The sequence below is a fragment of the Choloepus didactylus genome, chromosome 6, assembly GCF_015220235.1.
Source record: "Choloepus didactylus isolate mChoDid1 chromosome 6, mChoDid1.pri, whole genome shotgun sequence".
Classification (NCBI taxonomy): Eukaryota; Metazoa; Chordata; class Mammalia; order Pilosa; family Megalonychidae; genus Choloepus; species Choloepus didactylus.
The window spans coordinates 141,018,189-141,045,861 of record NC_051312.1 but is presented as its reverse complement, the minus strand read 5'-3'; the positions used below and the strand labels follow the sequence as shown (position 1 = coordinate 141,045,861).

At 37.7% G+C, this 27,673-nt stretch overlaps 2 protein-coding genes and 1 pseudogene across 2 annotated transcripts; all 3 read left to right on the top strand.

Annotated features, from left to right (window-relative positions):
* Positions 1–6,516: 6,516 nt before the first annotated feature.
* On the top strand, positions 6,517–7,438 carry LOC119537359 (annotated as a pseudogene).
* Positions 7,439–16,224: 8,786 nt separating this feature from the next.
* LOC119536182 (putative olfactory receptor 8G2) lies at positions 16,225–17,058 on the top strand. The gene has a single exon (XM_037838882.1). The coding sequence runs from the start codon at positions 16,225–16,227 to the stop codon at positions 17,056–17,058; it is 834 nt and encodes a 277-aa protein (XP_037694810.1).
* A 5,948-nt stretch (positions 17,059–23,006) lies between these two features.
* On the top strand, positions 23,007–23,958 carry LOC119537358. The gene is given in 2 exon segments (XM_037839846.1): positions 23,007–23,417; positions 23,419–23,958. Coding segments are annotated over 2 exon segments (951 nt in total).
* The last annotated feature ends 3,715 nt before the right edge of the window (positions 23,959–27,673 follow it).

Sequence of the window (27,673 nt, the reverse complement as noted above, 5' to 3'; positions counted from 1 at the left end):
TTTTCCTTTTTTGTAGCATCTTTTCCTGGTTTTGGTATTAGATTGATGTTAGCTTCATAAAATGAGTTAGGTAGTGTTCCATTTTCTTCAATGTTTTGAAAGAGTTTGAGTAAGATTGGTGTCAGTTCTTTCTGGAAAGTTTGGTAGAATTCCCCTGTGAAGCCATCTGGCCCTGGGCATTTATTTGTGGGAAGATTTTTGATGACTGATTGGATCTCTTGCTTGTGATGGGTTGGTTGAGGTCTTCTATTTCTTCTCTGGTCAGTCTAGGTTGTTCATATGTTTCCAGGAAATTGTCCATTTCTTCTACATTATCCAGTTTGTTGCCATACAGGTGTTCATAATATCCTCTTATAATTTTTTTAATTTCTTCAGGATCTGCAGTTATGTCACCTTTTTCATTCATTATTTTGTTTATATGGGTCTTCTCTCTTTTTGATTTTGTCAGTCTAGCTAGGGGCTTGTCAATCTTGTTGATCTTCTCAAAGAACCAACTTTTGGTGATATTTATCCTTTCTATTGTTTTTTTGTTCTCTATGTCATTTATTTCTGCTTTAATCCTTGTTATTTCTTTTCTTGTACTTGGTTTAGGATTGGTTTGCTGTTCATTTTCTAGCTTCTTCAGTTGATCCATTAGTTCTTTGATTTTGGCTCTTTCTTCCTTTTTAATATATGCGTTTAGTGCTATAAATTTCCCCCTTAGTACTGCTTTTGCTGCATCCCATAGGTTTTGGTATGTTGTGTTCTCATTTCATTCGTCTCTCTATATTTAGCAATTTCTCTTGCTATTTCTTCTTTAACCCACTGATTGTTTAGGAGTGTGTTGTTTAACCTCCAGGTATTTGTGAATTTTCTAAGTCTCTGATGGTTATTGACTTCTAATTGTATTCCATTGTGGTCAGAGAATGTGCTTTGAATAATTTCAATCTTTTTAAATTTATTGAGGCTTGTTTTATGTCCCAGCATATGATCTATTCTGGAGAAAGTTCCGTGAGCACTAGAAAAGTATGTGTATCCTGGTGATTTGGGATGTAATGTCCTGTAGATGTCTGTTAAATCTAATTCATTTATCAGATTGTTTAGGTTTTCAATTTCCTTATTGGTCTTCTGTCTGGTTGATCTATCTATAGGAGAGAGTGATGTGTTGAAGTCTCCCACAATTATTGTGGAAACATCAATTGCTTCCTTTAGTTTTGCCAACGTTTCTCTCATGTATTTTGTGGCACCTTGATTGGGTGCATAGACATTTACGATTGTTATTTCTTCTTGCTGAATTGCCCCTTTTATTAGTATGTAGTGGCCTTCTTTGTCTCTCAAAACATCCCTGCATTTGAAGTCTATTTTATCTGAGATTAATATTGCTACACCTGCTTTCTTTTGGCTGTAGCTTGCATGAAATATTTTTTTCCATCCTTTCACTTTCAGTTTCTTTGTGTCCCTGTGTCTAAGATGAGTCTCTTGTATGCAACATATTGATGGTTCATTTTTTTTGATCCATTCTGCGAATCTATATCTTTTAATTGGGGAGTTTAATCCATTTACATTCAACGTTAAAACCGTGAAGGCATTTCTTGAATCGGCCATCTTATCCTTTGGATTATGTTTGCCATATTTTTCCCTCTCTCTATTAATATCCTTTATTGTACCCATACCGAATCTCTTTAGTACTGAACCTTTCTCCAAGTCTCTCTGTCCTGTCTTTGTTTCTCTGTCTGTAGGGCTCCCTTTAGTATCTCCAGTAGGGCAGGTCTCTTGTTAGCAAATTCTCTCAGCATTTCTTTGTCTGTGAAAAATTTAAGCTCTCCCTCAAATTTGAAGGAGAGCTTTGCTGGATAAAGTATTCTTGGCTGGAAATTCCTCTCACTCAGAATTTTAAATATATCGTGCCACTGCCTTCTCGCCTCCATGGTGGCTGCTGAGTAGTCACTACTTAGTCTTATGCTGTTTCCTTTGTATGTGGTGAATTGCTTTTCTCTTGCTGCTTTCAGAACTTGCTCCTTCTCTTCTATGTTTGACAGTGTGATCAGTATATGTCTCGGAGTGGGTTTTTTTGGATTTATTCTATTTGGAGTTCGCTGAGCATTTATGATTTGTGTATTTATGTTGTTTAGAAGATTTGGGAAGTTTTCCCCAACAATTTCTTTGAATACTCTTCCTAGACCTTTACCCTTTTCTTCCCCTTCTGGGACACCAATGAGTCTTATATTCGGACGTTTCATATTATCTATCATATCCCTGAGGTCCATTTCGAGTTTTTCAATTTTTTTCCCCATTCTTTCTTTTATGCTTTCATTTTCCATTCTGTCATCTTCCAGGTCACTGATTCGTTGTTCAACTTCCTCTAGTCTTGTACTATGAGTGTCCAGAATCTTTTAATTTGGTGAACAGTTTCTTTAATTTCCATAAGATCATCCATTTTTTTATTTAGTCTTGCAATGTCTTCTTTATGCTCTTCTAGGGTCTTCTTGATTTCCTTCATATCCCGTACTATGGTCTCATTGTTCATCTTTAGTTCTTTGAGTAGCTGCTCTAGGTGTGTCTCTTCTGGTCTTTTGATTTGGGTGCTTGGGCTTGGGTTATCCATATCGTCTGGTTTTTTCATATGCTTTATAATTTTCTGTTGTTTTTGGCCTCGTGGCATTTGCTGAACTTGATAGGGTTCTTTTAGGGTTTGTAGACCAGTTGAAGTCCTTATCTCTAATTTATCAGATCTACAGCTTCGTGGAGTACACTTTCTCTAACTAACCAGCAGGTGGCGTCCACGAGCCACCTGTTCTCCACAAGCCAGATCTCCCCTGCTTAGCCTTTTTGGTGAGTGGGGGAGTGAGTCTTGTGGGGCCCAATTGGTGTACCAAGCTTGCGTGTGTAGTTGGTGTTGCCTGCCCTGTATGTGGGGCGTGTTTCTGGGCAGTTGGGGAGGGGGGGTGGCCCTAACAATCAAATCTCCCTGATGATCCTAGAGTTTTAAAGCTGCTGCAATAGTCTAATCCTTCAGTTCAGTCCTGCCACAGTTTGTCTCTGCCACTGACCCACAAGTCTTTGGTATTGGCGTATGGCTCCTGAGACTTGCAAGTGGGCCCCTCTTCCAGGCTGTGCACCCCGGGTCCTCTGTTGAGGGATGACTGTGCTATGTCACAGGTGAGTGCCGTCCCCCCAGGGCAGTTCTGGGCTGCTGGGCTGTGTTGGGAGGCTCCCAGTCTGCTCAAATGATGGCTGAATGGGGCTCTGTTAATTCACACTGCTCCCCCTTCCCAGCTCTGGGACATTCAGCTGAGGTTGCAGGGAAGGCTAATGTCCACGCCCAGTTTTGTGGTGTGTGCCTGTTATTTGAAGCACTTCCGTCACACTGGGTTGTCTGGGGCAGCTCTGGGCTATGGGGCTGGCGATGGGCAGGAGTGTTTCCTGTCCACCAGGATGGTGGCTGTGAGCGGACACCCCCCTTTTCTTGGGAAGTTGTGTTGTTTAGTGAATTTTCTCAGCCACTGGATTATTGCCTTTTGTCTCAGAGCTCTCTTAGTTGTGCTCTTGACTTGACGTGCCCAAATTTCAATTCTTTGAAGCTTTCTGTATTGAGCTTCTTAGAGTAATTGTTTTAGAAAAAGCAAAAAGGATTTAAAAAAAAAAAAAAAAAAAAAAAACGGCCCTCCTCAGAGATCTAATGGGTTATTGAAATGCTAATAGACAAAGCAACCAGGGCCATTAAGGAAAGGTGCACAGGGCAGAGAGATCAGCCTTGCTTCGGGATTTGCATATGCGCCTCAAGGCCTGATCTCCGCCCTTCCCCTTTCTGTGTTCACCAGAACTCCAAAAATCCTCTGCTTTTATTTTGGAGTTTTTCGTGTTGTTTTTTTTCTATGCCTGTCTCCTCTCTGCTGGGCTGGCTGCTCTCAGAGTCTCTGGTGTCTGGTCTCAGTCTATCTATGGTTGGAGTTTGAATCAGTAGAATGAGTTTCTGATAAGAGCAGCCACTGCAATTCTCCCTTCTCCTTCCTGGAGCTGACAGCCCCTCCTCCCCCGGGACTGAGCCTGGCAGGGAGGGGCGCGGGTCCCCTGGCCGCAAAAACTTACAGATTTCGCTGATCTCAGCAGTTCCACGTTTTCATGAGTGTTGTATGAAGTATGCCCAAAGACAGATTGCTCTGTGGTGTCCAGTCCACGCAGTTCCTGGCTTTTTACCTACTTTCCTGGAGGAGTAACTAAAACATACAGCTCACCAGTCTGCCATCTTGCCCCGCCTCTCTCCCTTTAATCACTTTTAATGATTGCGAATCTCAAGGCAGTTTTTCCTAGTGCCACTACTAAACTCTACATATTTTAAAAGATATTTTTGCAGTGTTCTAAAGTTATTTAAAAATAAAGGCCCTCACTCAAGGATATCTTCATAATCATGAGTGAACTCTATACCTATAGATGAGAAACATCTTATTTTTGAGAAATCATTTCCTAATATTAAAAAATCCCAAACTTTCAACATATAATTAGTTTTTTTAAACACAAGTTTAAGTTAAACAATAATCAACAAAGCAGTAAGTATGTGAAAACTGCCAATCCCAAAGACCAAGATTGTCTTTGTTACATCATAGTAATCATCAAGAGTGTTGTACTAATACAATCTTGGAAGAAGAAAGCAAAGTACTAAAATGTAGAATTATATTTTGGCTTTATAGTTTCCTATTTTCAGCTGTGATCACACAGTATAAGCACAAGTAACTCAGACAGTTGTTTAAGTGTCAGAATGGAACCTTGCTTTTAATAGCACTTTAGCTGCAACTGACAATTTGGGAACGATAATGGTTTTTTGTCTTTATTTCATGCTGTAAACCTAGTTGGGTCCTTTATTCACACTACACTGAGTGATCTGAGCATGGATAAGTAACAAACGCAGGATTCAACTTACTGGGATCTATTCTAGATTCTTGCCTAATTGAAATCACTCAATTATTGTTAATTATCACCATATAATGTTTCTTCAGCTCTTACATTCTTGGAATCTAGCATGTGTTTTTTGCACATGCTTTGCTTTTGGCCGCACAGTATTTCCAGCAGTTATCATTGTTAGCTCAAGTACTTTGTGACAACTTTATTTCCCACAGCCATTGTCAGAACTTTCATCTCCACATCTATGTGGAGAAGCCACAGTGTCACCATGAGCAAGTCACTTAGGTCTCTGAATTTCAGTTTCCTCATCTACAAAATATGAGTAATAAGCTTGTATGGCATAGGGTTGCTGGGGGAAATAAACCAGATAGTGTTTATGAAGTGACTGCACAGTTCCAAGCACATGGTAATCAATGAATAGTAACATCCCCTTTCTATCATTCTTATCTAAATATTCATACACTTGTTTTTTGATACACTACTAATTTTTGATGGTATCTTTTGGATCTCTTTCTTTGAAAATAGAACTGTCATCACAGTATCCCATGCCAGGAACTCATCAATTTCCTTCTAAACCCACAACCCAGAGATAAACATTCTTTCTGCGTTATCTTGAGTGCCCCTGAGGGAGTGCTCTTAAAACATCTGGCTTGAAGGTGAGTGAAAAATACACCAAGACAACACACACACCATTGTCATAATCCAAGAATCATGTGAGAATGTCATTCTGCAGCCCTGGTCCTTCAGAACATATTGCCCAAGGATCATGGACCACATCAGGTTATTAAAAAATACCTTAGCACATGGTGGGCACACCATAAGTGTCTTTGGAATGAGTGAGTTTTGGCTTGAGTGTTCCACACCGCTATATTCTCTTCATTAGGAAACTCTCATCCTTCTTGCATATGGGGTTCAAGTTGAGCGATATACTTACTTAATGTTAAGAATCCAGTTATTTTCCAGGGTCAACACTTCTGAATTTTTGGATTGGTGTCATTCGTCAGGGTACTCACTAAAGGGGAATCCAGCCTGGATCAGTAGTCAGTACACTATTGTTGGTACTTTACATGAATTTTTCCCATACATTAATTGCTATGAGCAGTTTCTCTGATACTACAAAGAGAAAAAGATAGGAGTACAGACATTAGTAGCTGAAAGAAGAGATGGAAGGTGAAATTGGAAAGGGCCTTATATAGGGACAGATGGGCCTTCTCTCACATGTTTGATCACTTATTATACGCTTAACAATGGGCAAATATTCAACCTCTATGAGCCTCAGTTATCTAATATATAAAATAGTCATACTAATATTTGTGCTGCAGGAGAGTTGAAAAGATCACAAATTAAGTATGGATAGTGCTGAGAACAATGAATCAAAGTTATCAGACCAGCTGTGGGTATTCAGGGACTAGGCAGTTCTTAGTCCTACTCTTATAGCATAGAACAAAACAGGGATGATTCAATGCTATATTTATTTACATGCCCCAGATTATTGTGATCCCAGGGCCTTTGACAGGCAAAGAGAATTGGAGATATTAAGTTGATGAGACTTGTGTATTATTTCACATGTCCTTGAGTGGTTGGACAATGAAAATCTACCTTAATTTTTCTTCTCTTCCTACATAAAATTTCCTGAGGAAAATGGCAGCAGGAAATCATTCCCCAGTGACTGTGTTCATACTTGCTGGGCTGACGAAACATCCTAAACTCCAGCTGCCCCTCTTCCTCCTCTTCCTGGGAATCTATGTGGTCACAGTGGTGGGGAACCTGGGCATGATCACACTGATTGGGCTCAGTTCTCTCCTGCACACCCCCATGCCTCAGCAGCTTGTCCTTCATTGATCTCTGTCATTCCACTGTCATTACCCCCAAAATGACAGAGAAGAACACCATCCCCTAACTGGAATGTATGACTCAGCTCTATTTCTTCCTTCTTTTTATTATTTCAGAATGTCATATGTTGGCTGCAATGGCATATGACCGCTATGCTGCCATCTGTAATCCATTGCTTTATAATGTCACCATGTTCTATTCAGCCTGCTCCTGGATGGTACTTGGGGTGTATATGATGGGAATGATTGGTGCCACAGGTCACACAGGCTGCATGCTAAGAGTGATTTTCTGTAAGGCTGATACAATAAACCATTACTTCTGTGATCTTTTCCCACTATTAGAGCTCTCCTGCTCCAGCACTTACATCAATGAAGTGATAGTTTTGTGCTTCAGTGCATTTAATATCTTTGTCCCAACTCTTGCCATCCTTGGTTCCTATGTTTTTATCATTGCCAGTATCCTGCAAATCCACTCCACTGAGGACAGATCTAAAGCCTTCAGCATGTGCAGATCCCACATCTCAGCTGTCACTGTTTTCTTTAGTTCTGTAATGTTTATGTACCTACAACAATCATCTCTGAGATTCATGGACCAAGGGAAAGTGTCTTCTGTGTTTTATACCATTATTGTGCCAATGCTGAACCCCCTGATCTACAGTCTGAGGAATAAGGATGTCAAAGTTGCACTAAATAAGATGCTTGAAAAAAGGAATTGCATTTTGTTTTAGCAAAAAGTTTTAATTCCTTGAGAACTTCAATAAGGAAACAACCCAGAGACAGCAATGTATGTAAAGAAGTAATGAGATTATTGCCAGCACTGGATTATTTGGAAGAAAGCTGCCAAGTTATGACTGGATTCATGGGGTCACTCACATGGAAGGCCGGATCATTTCTGGGATGCCCTAGTGTCCATTCAGTGTAACCCATATTAGAACAAATCATTGTTTTAAAATCTTCAAAGTCATTTGTGTGGGTGATTATACTTTATATGAATAGAACATGGCACTTTGTTCGGCGAGACTTATCTATCATAATTTATGTAGTGGATCTATCTGGTCATTATCCCTTGATCTTCTGAATACTCTGTGTACCTGGCCTTGTTTACAATACTTCTGAGAAAGTGATCTCTAAAATAAATAATTTTAACCTTTGAAATCTACAAAATTCAATCTCTAATGCTCACTAATTGCATAGAATTGTGTTGAGGAATATGGAGGGATATGATGAGTTTGATAAGACATAGCTTTTACCCACAAAGAGATAACAATATGGTGGAAATGATTGATAATGACAATCAAGAATGAATACATCATCTGTATTTTGATAAGTTTTATGTAACATTCTTTCATTCATAGGGACAAACCTCCATTTTCCTGAGAATACCACCCTCCTTACTCCCTTTCCATAAGGATCTCTTACTTTTCTACCCACATTATAGAATCTCAGATTTAGAAGTGACCTTCCTTGACTATGCATTGAAACCATATGGATCATTTATGCACATGGACAAGTTAAAGTTGGAAAACTGTTTTCTGATCAATAACAACTAACCCTCTGTATTAGTTAGAGTTCTCTAGGGAAACAGAATCAACAAGAGGTATCTGTAAATATAAGATTTTACAAAAGTTTCTCATGCAACTGTGGGGATGCATGAGTCCAACTTCCATAGGACAGGATGCACAAATCCAAATTCTCTAGGGGAGGCAGTGAACTAGCAACTCCAATGAAGGTGTTTGATGAACTCCTCAGGAAATGCTTCACTGGCTAGCTGAAGAAGTGAAGGTTCTCTCTCTCCCTTCAAAGATTGGATTAAATCCAGCTGATTGAATTCTCTCATTGAGGAAGACATGCCCTCCATTGATGTAATCAGTCACAGGTGGCAGTCAACTGACTGATGATATAATAAAACAGCTTTCTGGTTTATTAACCAGCCACAAATGTCCTTGTAGCAATGGTTAGGCCAGTGCTTGCATCATCAGACACCTGGACGCCATCACCTGGCCCAGCTGACACATGAACCTAACCAGCACACCCTCTTACCAAAGACTCACTATCCATTTTGGAAAAACAATAAGCAGAAATATTTGGCAAACAGTATAAAATTGACTGAAACTTCAACCAAGAAGGTGTGAATCTCCTTTCCTACATAGTAGAGGGGTCTTGTAAATAGAAAGGGTGACTCGAATTTGGATAATAGTTTGAGAAGGTGACATCCAAGCCAGAAACTCCCTTCTCTGCTCCTCTCCTAACTAAGCTCTCATCTGTGCTCTTGAGAAGAGGGACCAGAAAATTTGCTATTTTTCCTGGGAAGTAATAGTTCTTACCAGTAAGTCTCAGCAGCTCTTGGTGGCAACAGCTCCCAGTGTTTCCCCCTGTCAGCCTCTAAGATCATACATGTTCTTTCATTGGTGGTAGCAGTGCTTGGATATTTTTCCCCATCTCTCCCTAGAAGAGCACCTCCGAGATGAAGATCAGATTTTTCAGTTTCAGTATTACAATGTCTTCTAGATGACAGCCCATGATTGTGTTCTTTCTGATACCCTGAAAATCAAAGTCTCCAAGGAAGTTGCATTAAGGAGACAAACATGGGCATCTTCAAATAACATCACACCTTTGTCTATTCATTACCTTTATGCTGTGCCCAGAGAGCAGGGATCCTGAACCCTCTTTGATCCAGCATGAGCATTTACATATGATTCAAGTGTGTATTTAAAATCATCTGACTGGTCTCACATATCTGAAACCATGCTGGCTTTGTCATCAGCTTTCCATCCAACATGAGATATTCACACCCCTTGAGATATCAACCTTTAACTTTCCCCATAAAACCCAAAGTTGTGAGGAGAAAGAAGACGGTATTCTCCTCCTTGAAAACAGGAAGAAACTTCCTTCTTGGGTTTCTATGTACTAATCAGTCCTTATCTCCATACCCCATTTTTTTAATCCTACCAAAAGTAACTATACTTGCATGTGCTTTGTCTATCCATATATATGTGTATATGTGTATGTGATTCATATATGGGTATAGTTTATGTGCAGCACATGTGCTTATGTGCATACATTATATACCAATATGCATTTGTGTTGCTTAAATATGTTTTACAAAGGTTACATGTGTGTGATTTTTATTTCATTACTGCACATATTGAACAAACAGCATTCAGTAACTTTTTTCATACATATGAATGACAGGTAGGAAAAACTTTTTAAAAATTGTATGTGTTTCTTAGCATTTATTTATGTATGAAAACTTCTAAAATATGTTAAGAAGGATAAAAGCGTCTGAATCATCCTTAGTGATTCTGAGTACTTGTGGAAGCTATGCTATTAAAATAAAGAGAGATATTAGATAGATTCCAAAATGGAAACAAAATTGTAGAATAAAAGAGAGAACTAGAGAATCTTGGAAGAAGAGAGCTATTACATGCAAGAAAAAAAATGTACAAGGTGCATAGGACTTATCAAGTACCATTATTGGAGGATACATTTAACAGAAAAGAGAATGAAACAGCATATTTATTCTAACACTAGCCACTAAGATGTATTTGGATAATGTTCACATATTGAGTTTGCCTTTCATTCCCTCTGATAGAGTACATTTTAATATTCAAAAGAAAAAAACCAGTTCCTCACATGCAATTACTGTTTTTGTAGACCACTAGTAAGTGACAGCAATGGACTTTTGACAGAATAAGCTTTTACTTTCTATGTCAGTTAGGAGTAGGTTTGGCTGAGAGTCTCTCTCTCTCTCTTACACACACACACACAAACACACACACACATGTATATATGTTAGGAGATTCATCTGACAAGTTGAAATTTCATATGGCAGATCAGCAGGCAGAATTTCTTCTTCTCTAGGAAACCTCAGCTTTGGCTTTTATGGCCTTCAACTGACTAGATGAGGCCCTCTTTACTTCAAATCAACTGATTATAGCTGCTTATCATATCTACAAAATCCCTTCCCAGCACTATCAAGACTACTGTTTGACCAAATAGCTGGGAACCATAGCCTCCCAAAGCTGGTAAATAAATTTAACCATCACATACAGAAATAAAATAATCTATATAATGCATCATGTGTTTCCAATCTTAGTCAACAATTCCTTTTCTTTTTGATTTTAGAATAAAAACATCATCAACTCTCCTTGTTAGACATGTTAGAATCTCCATTTGGGTACATCTGTCAGGTAATTTTATTTGTCTCTGAATTAAAATTTTTACACAATACTATGAGTATATCATTGCAGATAGATACAGTTGGTAGAGATCAATTGAATAAAACTTTCAAATATTACATAGTAGGTTGTTTTCCCTGGTTTTCAATTTTTCCCATGTTGGAAATGACTTTATAAAATGCTTTTAATCTATGTCTTCAAAATTTCCTGAATGTTTAAATCTTTAAATGACCTAGCATTAAACCCACTGGAATGCTAATAATATGTCACATCCTTGTTTTCAACCACTAATCTTACAAGAGCAATAAATCATGCCTATGTGAAACTATTAAACACTTGGGAGCTAATGGAGGAAAAAGGACACCCTAAATGTATCTTTTCCCAAGGGTTATTTACTACCTATGGGATAAGATCCTACTGGGAAGCCATTATGATGGTTTGTTTATTTCTAATAAGGCCCTTAGTATTTGTACCTAGAGTATAAAATATTGATGTCATATCAAGCAATCTTTGCAGAGAGCCAGATGACCTTGGCATGCACATCCTCAGACATCAGGACCAGTGACTCAGAATAATTTGCAAAGACAATTCAGGCACTTACGCCCTTAGCACAAAGAGTATTACAAGATTAGTTATTACTCATTTATCCACCAGCATCTTCAGCATCATTTTCCCCTCCAGAGCAATGGAAGAGAAAAATGAACAGTGCTGAGCTCTCTAGGAAGGAGAGGTATGTCGAATTCCAATTTTTGACTCATAAACTCTTAGATTCCCCTAAGTTAGCCTACTTCCCAGAGCACATGGAAATGCACATTGATATATATATATATCTCCCCACACCTGGCCTGTAAATTCACCTTCCCTAAAGGGCACAGGTTCTCTTATCATTGCCTTGTCCTATACATTATAAAATTATAGCAAACACTTCATTTTCTCATTGCAGCTCAGGCACAGAGATATCTTTGTTCACTTACACTGAGTCTATGCTAACTTATCTCTAAATTTCTTTCAAAAATGTCATTGGACACATACATATTGAGGATTACTATATGCAAGGCACTGTGGTACACACTACATTAAGTGAACAGGCTAGTGCAGAAGAAAAATCAATAAATAACTCAATAATTAATCAGTTACAGAATTAAATCATGAATGCAAATATAAGAAACAAATTCATGGATCCATGGAACACGAGGTTTTCAGTTATGCCTTAACTATGACATAGGAATTCATAGGGTAGAAAGTTTAGAAGAAAATTATCAATGGGGGAACAATGTGGGTTCAAGAGTCAGAGCATTTCAAATATCCATTTGTGGAATAGCCAACATATGTGATACCTTTGGGGACAGGAAAAATAAAGAAATGTTAAAGGTAATGTATTGTCAGTTGAGACAAATCTTAGGACGATATGATGGTTGGTTGAAATTTATTTGAAGACCATGGAGAATAATGATGACTTTTAAGAGGTTAATATGCAGTGAAATAATTCTGCATCTCTGTATTATTGTGCATATTAATGTAGAAAAAAAGGAAAAGGTTCAATATACTGAGAAAATAAATTATGGTCATGATTAGGGGAATGAGATTTGTGATTAAATGAAAGATATTTTAGACAAAACTCAATAGATTACAAGTATAATGCAATACTAAATTTATTAAGTTCTCACCAAGAGCCAGGAACTATATTAATCAACTTGCAAGCAACATTTTATTTAGTTTCACAACACTCCCCAAGAGACAAATATCAGCAGTTTCATTTTTTAGATGCTTGGAGAGTGGAAAAATTGCCCAAATCAAACACTAGGTGTGTGGTGGGCTGAGATTGGAGCCAAGGACTGCCTAAGGTAACATCAGTGCACATTAAAATTATAAAATCTTTAAATATTGGAATTGGATGATATAATAAAGGTGATTGAAGCAAATATCCCATCCAGCATTTGTGTCCCTGAATAATATCTGCTATGTGATTATTCAGGCTGTGCTTGAATATTTCTGGTTACTAGTCATTTCCTGAACATTAAGACAGTTGATTCCATGATAATCCAGCTGATTCTTGAGTGTTAAGGAAGACCATGGTTTTCTGTTTTGTAGATTCCATTTGTTTTCTTTGGAAATAAATAGACTAGTATTGAACTTAGACTAAATTCATGAATTGCATTTTAAATGTGGTCTACTAATCCATTTCTTTAACTTCTGTAGAACACACGTAAATTACATGAATAAAAGTAAGGCACATGGAAGATGCTTAATGTTTGTCATGCAAATTCCTTCTCATTTTGGGAACTGTGGCAGGCTTCTGGCCTCTACCCCTTTCAGCCAATCATAGGCTATTGCTACCCCAGGCACAGGAGAGGAATACATGTCCTAAATTTAGGCTATGACATTTTTTCCTTGGGATTATTCAAATTAACAACAAGGGAAGACAGTTTCTCACTGTTAGTGAAGTTGTTGACTATAAATGTGGGATTGGTTAAGAAGTTATGTTCTTGGCTTGTAGAGTGAAGTTCTTGTGAAGGAAGCTGGGACCATGGAGGTACACAGTGTCATGGAAAGGTCCTAAGCAGCTGCCCAGCGACATCGCTATTTTGAGGTGGGATTTTAGTAAGGAAAATAGCTCAGACTAATATAACCAGTTTTCAGAGATGTATGAATCCTATGTTTATTAACTATAGAACTCATTCACTACTCTTTCTTATTATGGTTAAAAGAAAATTTAATCATTATGCCTTTTAGTATCCATGACATTAATATATACATGTTAAATATGAGAGGAAAAAACAAGAACCCTGAAAACAACCTCCTTCATTTGTCTTTTAAATTCCTAATTTGGTGTTTTTTAGTTGTAAGTTGTAAGATGTGGGAGAGGAGAGGCAAGAAGGTGGCATAGAGAGGAGTGAAATTTAGTCAGTTCCCTGGAACAACTAATAAACAACCAGGAACAACTAGTAAATAATTGGAATAGCTGCTGGGAGACAACTATGATTGTCCACACATTGTACACCAACCTGGATTGGGAGGAATGCCTGAGATCGCAGCACAGAATCTTTACTAAAATCTGCAGACCCATGCTGAGAGCCCTTTCACCCATGGGAGGCTGAGCTGCAAAACCTCGCTGTGGTAGAGGGCAGCAGGGCACTCCTACGAGCAAGTGAATATAGCTCAGCTGAGCTCCAACTGGGGTTTTAATTAACAAGTTTGGAATGCTGAATACAAGCTATAAACCCCTAACAAGCAGACAGAGGCTTTTCGTGACCTTAAAGAACCAGAAGACTCATCTGTCCTGGGATGGGGAGCCCAGAAGACCAGGTGTTACCACTGGCTGAAGAGTGAAATCATGGGTCCATGGAAAGGGGGCTTTCTGTTGGTTTTTCTCTCTGTCAAGTTGAGTGGCTGAGAGGAGAAAGCCTCAGACATTTTCAGTTCATAGCACTCTGACCCAGACAAGGGTGGAGATAGCAGAGTCAGAGAGACAAAGAACCTATTTAAATGCAGATGACACCCTAGGGGGTGTATCTCCCATAAGCAGAAGGAGGTGGTGCCCAGCTCTACTACTGGCCTTCCATTTAGAAACAGACCCCAGAGCCTGGGGGAGAACAGCCAAAACAGAAATTAAGGGGACCACACTTCATTACACTATTCAGGAGCGACAAGCTGATAGGTGCCCACCTGCTGGGCAGGTTAGGAAAAGCACAGTGGCTAGAGGCCTCACAGGGTGTGTCTATCAGGGAAACCTGATAGAATATTGCCTCCTTCTGAGACCTGAGCCCCTTCTGGTCTGGAAAAACCTGATTGGGTAACCAAGGAAACCAGATGCCTAGACAACAGAAAACTACAACCTACACTAAGAAAAATGAATAGATGGCCCAGTCAAAGGAACAAACTTACACTTCACCTGACACACAGGAATTGAAACAACTAATGCTAAATCAATTCAACAAGTTTAGGGAAGATATAGCAAAAGAGATGGAGGATATAATGTAAATACTGGGCGAACATAAGGTAGAAATTTAAAGTTTGGAAAAAACAACTAGCAGAATCTATGGAAATGAAAGGCACAACACAAGAGATGAAAAACACAAAGGAGACATACAACAGCAGATCTAAAGAGGCAAAAGAAAACACTCAGGAACTGCAGAACAAGACACCTGAAGGCCTACATACAAAAGAACAGATAGGGAAAAGAATGGAAAAATATGAGCAATGTCTCAGGGAATTTAATGACAACCTGAAACTCACGAATGTACATGTCACATGTGTCCCAGAAGGAGAAGAGAAGGGAACAGGGGCAGAAGAAAAATAGAGGAAATAATCAATGAAAATTTCCCATGTCTTATGAAAGACAGGAAATTACAGATCCAAGAAGTGCAGCATAACCCAAACAGAATAGATCTGAATAGGCCTACGCCAAGACACTTAATAATCAGATTATCAAACATCAAAGACAAAGAGAGAATCTTGAAAGCAGCAAGAGAAAAGTGATCCATGAATACAAAAGAAGCTTTATAAGACTATGTGTGGATTTCTCAGTAGAAACCATGGAGGCAAGAAGGAAGTGATATGATATATTTAAGATACTGAAAGCAAAAAATCACCAACTAAGAATCCTATATCCAGCAAAACTATCCTTCAGATATGAGGGAAAGCTTAAAATATTCTCTGACAAACAGACAATGACTGAGTTTTTGAACAAGAAACCTGTTCTACAGGAAACACTAAAGGAAGCACTGCAGACAGAAAGCAAAAGACAGGAGTGAGAGGTTTGGAACAAATTTTGGGTGATGGTAGCACAGCAAGGTAAGTACACTGAACAAAGATGACTGTGAGTATGGTTGAAAGAGGAAGGTTAGGAGAATGTGGGACACTAGAAGGAAAGACGAAAGAAAAAGACTGGGATTGTATACCTTAGTGAATCCTAGCATGCTCAACAATTGTGATAAAATGTACAAATATGTTTTTACATGAGGGAGAACAAATGAAAGTCAACCTTACAAGTTGTTAAAAATATGGTGGTATTGGGGAGAAAATACAATCAATGCCAACTAGAGACTACAGTTAAAAGAAAGAAAAAGTTATGATATGTCAATTATAATGCCCTTGAGGTCTCTGATTCCTACTCTGGTCAACCACAATAACTGGTTTTCCCAGAGTAGATGGAAAACTCTGCACTACCAATCTCTTCTGAGGAAGGAGAAAATCATGTTCTCCACAGAATTTCCTTTCCCCTCTACACACATACATACACCTGTGCACACACTTGAACACAAACACAGACACATGTACACATATCAGTGCACTTATTTTCTCTTTTTTTACCCTTAGAACCTGAAGAGAGGATAATGGACCCTGGAAATCATTCCACAGTGACTGCGTTCATCCTCGCTGGGCTGACAAAATGCCCTGAACTCCAGCTGCCCCTCTTCCTCCTCTTCCTGGGAATCTATGTGGTCACAGTGGTGGGGAACCTGGGCATGATCACACTGATTGGGCTCAGTCCTCCCTTGCACACTCCTATGTACTATTTCCTCAGCAGCTTGTCCTTCATTGATCTCTGCCATTCCTCTGTTGTTACTCCCAAACTTCTGGTGCACTTTGTGTCAGAGAGGAGTATTATCTCCTATGCAGCATGCATGACTCAACTCTATTTCTTCCTTGTTTTTGTAATTGCAGAATGTCATATGTTGGTTGTAATGGCATATGACCGCTATGCTGCCATCTGTAATCCATTGCTTTATAATGTCACCATGTCCAATTCAGTCTGCTCCTGGATGGTACTTGGGGTGTATATGACAGGAATGATTGGTGCCACAGGTCACACAGGCTGCATGCTAAGAGTGATTTTCTGTAAGGCTGATACAATAAACCATTACTTCTGTGATCTTTTTCCACTACTGGGGCTCTCCTGCTCTAGCACTTACATCAATGAGGTGATAGTTTTGTGCTTTAGTGCATTTAATATCTGTTTCCCAACCTTTGCCATCCTTGGCTCCTATGTCTTTATCATTGCCAGTATCCTGCGAATCTGCTCCAGTGAGGGCAGGTCTAAAGCCTTCAGCACATGCAGTTCCCACATCTCAGCTGTCATTGTTTTCTTTGGTTCTGCTACATTCATGTACCTACAGCCATCAACTGTCAGCTCCATGGACCAAGGGAAAGTGTCATCTATATTTTAAACCATTACTGTGCCAATGCTGAACCCCCTGATCTATAGTCTGAGGAATAAGGATGTCAAAGTTGCACTAAATAAGATATTTGAAAGCCGAACGTTCCTATGAAAGAGAACATTTCATTTTAGCAAATGTTACAATCCTTGATAAAGTTCAATAAGCAAACAGTTCAGAGACAGAAATGTATGTAAACATGTAATGAGAATATTATCAGCACTTAATTATTTGGAAGAAAGTTGCCAAATTAGGACTGGATTCATAGTGTCACTCACATGGAAGGCCAGATCATTTTTGGGATGCCCTTGTGTCCACTTAGAATAATTCATATTACTCAAATCATGTTTTTAAAATCTTCAAAGGCTTTTGGGTGGGTGATTATATTCCAGATGAATAGAATATGGTACTTTGTTAGGCAAGACTTATCTATCATAATTTATGTAGTGGATCTACCTGGTCATTATCCCTTGATCTTCTGAATACTTTGTACCTGGCCTGTTGTACAATACTTCTGAGAAAGTGATCTCTAAAATAAATAACTTTTAGCCATTTGAACTCTATAAAATTCAATCCCTAATGCTTACTAATTGCATAGAATTGTTTTAAGCAATCTGGAGGGATATGATGGGTGATAAGACATATCCTCTACCCTCAAGGAGATAACACTATGTGGAAAAGATTGATAATGATCACCAAGGAAGAATACATCCTTGTGTATTTTGACATTTCTTTATGAAACATTCTTTCATCCATAAGAAAGAACCTCCATTTACCTGAGAATACCACCCTCATTAATTATTTTCTGTGAAAGTTCTCTTACTTTTCTACCCAGATTTAGAAGTGATCTTCCTTGACTATGATTTGAAATTATATGGATCATTTATTCACATGGACAAGTTAAAGCTGGAATACTGTTTTCTGATCAATAAGGGTAACCCTCTTTCCCAAAGACTCACAATCCATTTTGGAAATTTTTGGCAAATACTATATAGTTGCCTGGAACTTCAACCAAGAATGTGTGAATCTCCTTCTCTACCTAGTAGAGGGGTAGTATAAATAGAAAGGGTGACTCAAACTTGGATAATAGTTTGGGAAGGTGACTTCTAAGCCAGAAATTTCTTTCTGTCCTAATTAAGCTTCCATCTGTGCTCTTGAGAAGAGAAAACTCTTGCCATTTTTCCTGGGAAGTAATAGTTCTCATTCATTAGTCTTAGCAGCTCTTGGTGGCAACAGCTCCCCGTGCTTCCACCTTTCAGTCTCTGAGCTCATACATCTTCTTTTGTTGGTGGTAGCAATGCTTTTATACATTTCCCCATCTCTCTGTAGAAGAGTTCCTCTGAGTTGAAGACCAGATATTTCAGTTTCAATATAGAATGGTGTGGTTTTGACTATCCATACATGTGTATATGTATATGTGATCCATATATTGGTATATTTTATGTGTAGCACATGTGCATATGTGCATACATTACATACCAATATGAATCTGTATTGCTTGAATATGTTTTACAAGGGTTATATGTGTGTGATTTTTATTTTATTTCTCCATTTATTGAACTAGTAGCATCAGCACCTTCATGTAATACTGATGAGGGATAGGAGGAATAACTATTTTTAAAAAATTATATGTATTTCTTAGCACTTATTTACATATTGAAACTTAATTTTTCTAAGAAGGATAAAAGCATCTGAACCATTTTTAGTGATTCTGAGTACTTGTGGAAGATATGCTATTAAAATAGTAAAGAGAGATATTAGATTCCAAAATGGAAGTAAAACTCTAAAACAAAAAGAGAGCTAGAGAATCTCTATTACATGTAAGAAAAATAGTACAAGGTGCATAGGACTTATCAAGTACCATTACAGGAGTATGCATGTAAAAGGAAAGAGCATGATACAGTATATTTATTTTAACACCAGCCACTGATGAATTTGGATAATGTTCACATATTGAGTTTGCTTTCATTCCCTCTGATAGAGTATATTTTAATATTAAAAAGAAAAAAAACAGTTTCTCATGTACAATTAGTGTTTTTATGGACCACTAGTTTTATTTCACAGCGATGGACTTTAGACAGAATCAGCTTTTACTTTCTGTGTTAGTTGGGAGTAAGTTTCGCTGAGAGTTACACACATACTCACATATATATGTGAAGAGATTCATTTGACAAGTTGAAATTCATATGGCAGATCTGCAAGCAGAATTTCTTTTTCTCTAGGAAACTTCAGATTTTGCTTTTATGCCTTCAATTGACTGGATGAGGCCTACCCACATAACTGAGGGTAATTTCCTTTACTTAAAGTCAACTGATTATAGACGTCAATCATAGCTACAAAATTCCTTCACAGCACTATCAAAACTTCAGTTTGACCAAACAATTGGGCACCATAGCCTAGCCAAGTTGACAAATAAATTTAGCCATCACATCAATAAATAAAATAATGTGTATAATGCATATGTTTCCATTGTTCCTCAACAATTCTTTGTTTTTAGAATTAAAAAAAATCATCATCTCTTCTTGTTAGGTTTGTCAGGAACCACTTTTGGGAATATCTGTCAGGTAATTTTATTTAGTCCCCAAATTAAAATTTTCTAAGCAATACCATGAGCACATAATATTAGTTAAATACAGTTAGTAGAGATCAATTACAATCAAACATTCAAATCTGACATAGTAGGTTGTTTTCCTTGGTTTTCATTTTTTTCCCCTGTTGGAAATGACTTTATAAAATACCTTTAGTACTTATAAAATACTTTTATTCTGTATCTTCAATATTCCCTGAACATTTGAATTTTTAAATGACCTAGCATTAAACCCACTGGAATGCTAATAATATGTCACATCCTTGTTTCCAACCACTAATCTAACAAGAGCAATAAAACATACCTATGTAAAACTATCAAACACTTGGGAGCCAATGGGGGTAAAGGGACATCCTAATTGTATCTTATCCCACAGGTATTAACTCATAGTGGAAAGCCATTATGATTCTTTCTAATGAGGCCCTTAGTATTTGTACGTAGAGTATAAAATATTGATGTCATATCAGGCAATCTTTGCAGAGGGCCAGGTGATGTTGGCATCCAAGTCCTCAGAGATCAGGACCAGTGACTCAGAATAAATGTCAAAGGAGACTTTTAGGTACTTACTCTTTTGGCATGAAGGAGTATTACATGGTTATTACTCAATTATCCACTAACATCTTCAGAATCATTTTCCACTCCAGAGCAATGAAGGAGAAAAAGGCACAGAACTGAGCTCTCTAGGAAGAAGGAGGGGTATGTCTCAATCCCAAATTTTAACTCATAAATTCTTAGAGGCCTCCGTGCTAGCCTGCCTCCCAGAGCACATGGAAATGCACATTGATATATATATACATACATATATATATATATATATATATATATATATGTATATATATATATATGGCTACCTGTCCTGCAACGTTCACCCTCTCCAGTGAGAACATGTTCTCTTATCATCTCCCTGTCATCTGCATTATAAAATTATGGTAAACGCTTCTTTGTTTGCTCATTGCAACTCAGGCATAGAGATGTCTTTGTTCACTTATATTGAGTCTATGCTAAAATACCTCTAAATTTTTTTCAAAAATATTATTGGACACATTTACTGAGGCTTGCTATATGCAAGGCACTGAGGGAGACACTATTGAATTTACAGACTATTTCAGAAGAAAAATCAATAAATAACTCAATAATCAGTTACAAAATTAAATTATAAATGTAAATATAAGAAACAAATTCATGGATCCATAGAACATGAGATTTTCAGTTTTGCCTTAACAGTTAAATAGGATTCATAGGGTAGAAAGGTTGAAGAAAATGAACAATGAGAGAACATGATGGATCAAGACTGAGATTTGTGGAATAGTCAATGCACATGATACTTTGGGGGGCATCAAAAAAGTGATAAAGGTAATATATTGTCAGATAAGAGAAATTACTGAAAGATATTTGGTTTGATATTTATTTGGAAACCATGGAGAATATTGATGACTTTTAAGGGGTTACATGCAGTGAGATACTTCCGCATCTCTGTATTATTGTGTATATTCACGTAGGAAAAGAAACAAGGGAAGTATACTGAGAAAATAAATTATGGTCATGATTATGGGAATGAAAATTGTGGGTAAATGAAAGATATTTTAGAAAGATACTCAATAGATTTCAAGTATACAACAATACTAACATTATTAAGTTCTTACCAGGAGACAGGAACTATGCCAAACACCTTGCAAGCAACATTTCATTTAGTTTTATAATACTCCCAAGAGATAGATATTAGCAGTTTCATTTTTTAGATGCTTGGAGAATGGAAAAATTGCCCACGACAAGCGCTAGGTATGTTGTTGAGCTGAGATTTGAACCCAAGACTGTCTAAGGAAATAATCAGTACACTTTAAAATTATAAAATCTTTAAATACTGGAATTGGAAGATATAATAAAATGATTTAATCAAATATTTCATCCAGTGTTTGTGCTCTTGAATGATACCCGCTTTGTGGTTATTCAGGCTGTGCTTGAATATTTCTGGTTATGAACAGTTTGCTGCACATTAAGATGTTGATTCCGTTTCAGGGTTTATCTGACCATTAGAATCTTCTTTGTTGTGAAGTAAAATATAGTTTCCAGCAGGTAGTCTCTCTTCAGCCTCTTAGAGACCAGTAAAAAGAGTCCAAACCTCTTCACTATAGCAACATTTTAAACATTTAAAAATAGCTATCATGTACTACTTGGATTTTTCTTTGCTAGTTAAACATACCCAGTTCTTTCATCTACTTTTTATGGCAAGATCTAAATCCCTAAACTGTTTCATTTCCCTATATTCCATGTAGAGTATTGTATTCCAAATGGCACATGGTAATCCAGCTGATGCTTGGGTGCTAAGGAAGACTATGGATTTCCAATTTATAGATTCTATTTGTTTTCTTTGGAAATACATAGATTAGAATTGAACTTAGACTAAAATTGCTAATTGTATTTTAAGTGTGGTCCACTAATCCATTTCTTTATTTTCTGTAGAACACATGCAAAATACATGATTTTAAAAAAGCAGCACTGAAGATGCTTATTGTTTGTCATACACAACCCCTTCTCACATTGGGAGCTGTAGTTAGTAGTCTTCTGGCCTCTACCCCTTTCAACCATGAAGTCAAGTTACGGTAGACCAATCATAGGCTATTGCTACCCCAGGCACAGGAGAGGAATACATGTCCTAATTTAGGCCATTATACTACTTCCCTGGGGTTATTCAGATTAGAAAGAAGGGAGGACAGTTTCTCAATGTTGGTGAAGCTGTTGAGTTATAAATATGGGATTGGTTAAGAAGTTATGTTCTTGGCTTGCAGAATGAAGTTCTGTATGAAGGAAGCTGGGACCATGGAAGCTACAAAGTCTCAGGATGGAAAGGTACTAGCAGCTGTCTGGCCACTCTGCTATTTTGAGTTGGGATTTTAGTAAGGACTAATATAACTAGTTTTCAGAGATGTGTGAATCCTATGTTTATTAATTATAGAACTCATTCACTACCCTTTCTTATTATGGTTAAAAGAAAATTTAATCATTATGCTTTTATATGCATGACATGAATATATACATATTAAATATGAGAGGAAAAGATGAGAATCCTTAGAAGAACCTTCCTTCTCACTGACTTTTAAATTCCTAAATTGATGTTTTCTATTAAAAAGTTTTGAGATGTCAATTACAATGCCCTTGAAGTCTCTGATTCCTTCTCTGGTCAACCTCAATAACCTGTTTTCCCAGAATAGATAAAAAGAACTCTGCACTATGAATCACTTCTGAGTAGGGAGAATTTCCCTTCCCTTACCCATACATACACCTGTGCACACACTCGAACACAAACACACACACACGCACACGAGATGGTACACTTATTTTCTCTTTTTTAACTTGAGAATCTGCCAAGAGGATAATGGATCCTGGAAATCATTCCACAGTGACTGAGTTCATCCTCGCTGGGCTGACGAAATGTCCTGAACTCCAGCTGCCCCTCTTCCTTCTCTTCCTGGGAATCTATGTGGTCACAGTGGTGGGGAACCTGGGCATGATCACACTGATTGGGCTCAGTCCTCCCCTGCACACCCCCATGTACTATTTCCTCAGCAGCTTGTCCTTCATTGATCTCTGCCATTCCTCTGTTGTTACTCCCAAAATGCTGGTGAACTTTGTGACAGAGAAGGACACCATCTCCTACCCGGAATGCATGGCTCAGCTTTATTTCTTTCTGGTTTTTGCTGTTGCAGAGTGTCACATGTTGGCGGCAATGGCATATGACCGCTATGTTGCCATCTGTAATCCATTGCTTTATAATGTCATCATGTCCTATTTACATCTGCTTCTGGCTCACATTGGGAGTTTATATTTTAGGCCTCATTGGATCTACAATTCATACAGGTTTCACGGTGAGACTCTTTTTCTGCAAGATCAACGTGGTTAACCATTATTTTTGCGATCTCTTCCCACTCCTGGAGTTGTCCTGCTCCAGCATCCATGTCAATGAATTACTGGTTCTGTGCTTGAGTGCATTTAACATTCTGACTCCTGCCCTAACCATCCTTGTTTCCTACATCTTCATCATTGCCAGCATCCTCCGCATCCGCTCCACTGAAGGCAGGTCCAAAGCCTATAGCACATGCAGCTCCCACATCTCTGCTGTCACTGTTTTCTTTGGGTCTGCAGCATTCATGTACTTGCAACCATCATCTGTCAGCTCTATGGACCAAGGGAAATTGTTCTCTGTGTTTTATACTGTTGTTGTTCCCATGCTGAACCCCTTTATTTACTGTCTGAGGAATAAGGATGTCAAACATGCCCTGAAGAAAATTCTGGACAGTAGAGCATGCTCCTTCGTAGAATCACTGTGATGACATTATATCAGAAACTAGTCTTTGGTCTGCTGAGATATGTAATTTGTTAGATTAATTCTTGAAGTTTGTTTATTCTTGATACTTCCACCCCCCCACCCCCCTCCCCCCCCCACGTAATGCATTTCCAAAATTCCCCTTCAGGTGCCCTTGTCCTTCAAACCTGTATTACAATGACACTATATGGAAAGGAGTTCTCTGGGAGTCTTTGGAACTTTCACAATTTTCATTGGTCAGATAAGCATTATGCATAAAATCACACTTTATATATATATATATATATATATATAGGGAGAGAGAGAGAGAGAGAGAGAGAGAGAGACTGGGGGATTAAAGGATCCCTAATTTTATTTTTGATAATCATATGGACAACAAGAACTGCTATCATGATGATAAGAGTAACATACATTAAGATTTGACAAATGGTAAGCCCTGTATCAAGCATTTTAAATATATCACTTTACTTAATATTTACAGTATTCCTCCAAGGCAAGTACTAGTATTATTGCCATTTTAAAGATGAAGAAATTGAAGCTTAGAGAGTTTATGCATTGTGCCCAGAGTCTCAAACATAATAAGCTGATTGAGCCTGAAAACAAACCCAGAAATAAACCTAAGAAGTTTGGCTCCAGGACTTGTGATTTTACTCACAGTGCTTGCATGACCCCTAGGTAACTGCCGTAGGTTTAGGGACTCTTAAAGCAGTCATTTCTACACATCAAAAATTCCCAGTTCCTTATATGATCATGTTGCTGTCCTCTGAGTATCTTCCAAGAAATTCTTACTTTTTTGGCATAAGCAAAATAATTAACATCCTTCAAAGTTGTGCCAATAAAAGCAAAATGGAACAGAACTAGGACATTCTTCATTATGAAACTCAAATTGCTACACCTGACAGCAATTACTTATATAAAAGCAGCCCAGACAAGACTGTCTTATCTTTATATAAGTCATGGAGTGGCTGTTCATGTGTCGACTGCTCATGAAAGCCACAAATTCTGCTACATATTATGTAGCACTACTTCCATGGTCTTTTTCTCCATAATTTACAGTTTCCCTTTCAAGTCAATTTCACCATTAAAACATCTCTTGTCCCCCCTCATTTTGTTGCTTACCACTTCAGGGCATTTAACATTTCATAATTGTGACTTTGCATGCTATTTTAAATATTCAATTGCTTTATGTCTCTCCCCCAGTGAAAACGTCCTACTCGTTGCTGCCAGATGAATGTATCTGGATGCTGCTCTGTCTTATTAACGTGATAGAAGAAATTACAGTGCTCCCTACAGTTTACCAAATATAGAACAATCATATATAATATCTCTTTAGCATTTCTTTATATCCTTGTTTTTCACTTGTTCATTCATTTGGTGGGTTCTCAAAGAGCCTTCACATTTATTATTTGACTTTAAATTTTCATCAATATTATAAAGTAAGGGAAATGGCCAAATTATGAATCTCATCTTATGCCTAAATACTAGTCTAGTGTGCCTAAAATACAATTATGTATAGATTTGACCTTTGAATCAAGTAACTATATTGCCTCTTAACATGTAAAATTAAACATATTTTATACAAGGCAATACATGGTTTAATTCATTGTTTTAAAATTTCTAGCCCTAGTCACAGCAAGATAAAACTTGTCAGGATGTGACCTTGTGCTCTAAAACCCCTAATCACAATGTGAGTGGAAAATCAATGTTATTGGCCAGGAATTTGTAAGAAATACAGAATCCAAAACCCCACTGAGACATGCTGAATTAGAATCTGCATTTTAACAAAATCCCCATGTAATTATGGTCTCTATGCACTAAGCTTTACCACTAATTGATAAGCTTAGAGTTGTCAGGGAATCCCATTTAAAGGAAAAGGTAAGACAACTTGGGAAATGTCAACTGAAATTGCATCTTTTCTCAAGAGTTGATTTCTGTGAGAAATGGAAATCCTTAGGGAGTATTTGTCTCTGTTATTTGGTGCCTGGCATATCTAACCCAGGACAAACCTTCATAGCCCAGCAATCAGAATTGCTCAGGTGACCGAGAAAGGCGATGATGTTTGCTACCCTGAAGCTGGAGAGAAACAAACTGAAATTTTAATGCTGACCTGTGATGAACACCAGCATCAAAAAGGACACTGAGACCCAGGACTGTGTCCGGCCCTCTCAGCACTAAAGAAGCTGAATGCTGGGGAGCTAAGACTGCCAACAGCAAGCCAAGGAGAGAAAGTTGCAAATAAAACTGGGCATCGAGGTTTCCAGGCAGAAGATAGGTGAGCATGTTCAACCAACACTTATGATTTAATACCATTAGATATAGAAGTAATAACTACGGGAATTCAAACATTGCTCTTAATACATTCATTCATTCATTCACTCATCTATTTCTTCATAAAATACATTTTAAGCACCTGTCATGTGCCAGGCACTACAGTAGTTACTGGGTACCAAGGAAAATAAGAATAACTTGGCCCATCATGCAGCTAATAATACAGCTCACAGTCTAAATATGTGCTGTTTTAGAAATTTCAGGTTGCTTTCTCAGTATGTAGTAGGAAGGTCCAATCTAATCCAAGGAGTTAGAGAATATTTCCATGATGATTTCAATTTAAATGCGATTTGAAAAAAAATAAACATTCACCAGATAACTGAGAGAAAGGGGTTGGTAACAATTTCCTGTAGAAGTTACAGCACATACAAATGCAGACAGCTGAGAGAATGTGACGTATTTCAGGGCCTGAAATAAGCCGAATGTTTCAGAACCAAAAGGCGGATTACATGGAGTAAGGGTGGAGAGGGAAAAAGATAATGTGGATTTTCTTACTGAATTCTAAGAGCAATTAAGGAAATTCTTTCTACAGAGTGGATCATTTTCCTATTATCTGGTTGAAAGTATCCAATGATTACAGACAAGCAGCTCATTCTGTTTTTTACCAACACAAATTGTTAGAATATTTTTTCTTTTATTAAGCAAACTATCTTTAAATCTTGTTAATACCATGCACAAAATAAGTCTCTCTACCTTTTAAAATCCATTTTCAGGTAATTGAAGATGCCTGCTAATTACCCAATTACCTGCAAATATTTTCCAAGTTCTTCACAGCTTCTCCATTCCTTTGATCTTATCAATGTCCCCCCTTAAAAGATACCCAAATCTAAACACAAACTCTAGATGTAATGTGATATGCATAACACAGTGCTTCCTAAACTCCTGGCACACATAGAAAATGATATTTGTATGGTGAATTTTAGACATCCTTAAAATCAAGTCTCTGAAATAGTAGTACTTCACTATTCCTCAGTACAGTCATTTTGGGATGGATTAACAATCAATTCAATTGATTATTTCTTCCAGTTTAATTTCATATGTAAATTAGATGATCAGGACACCTAATCTAAAATATTGCAAAATATGTAACAGGATAGAATTTAGAATATGAGTTCCCTTAGGGCAGAGAATGAGCCATTTTGATTCTTATGTCTATAATCCTCAGCTTGTGTGTCATGTTGACGCCTTTCAATAATGTTTCCTGAATAAAGCAGAGAGAGTGAGAAAAGTCCTAAAGCACGTCACTACAGTGACTTCGGGTTCTTAACCCAATACTCCCAAACCTGGCTAATCATCAGAATTACTTTAGAGCCTTTTGTTGTTTTTGTTTTATTTTTGTTTTGTTTTTAGAAAGTTCAGATCCCTAAACCTCACCCTCACAGATTCAGATT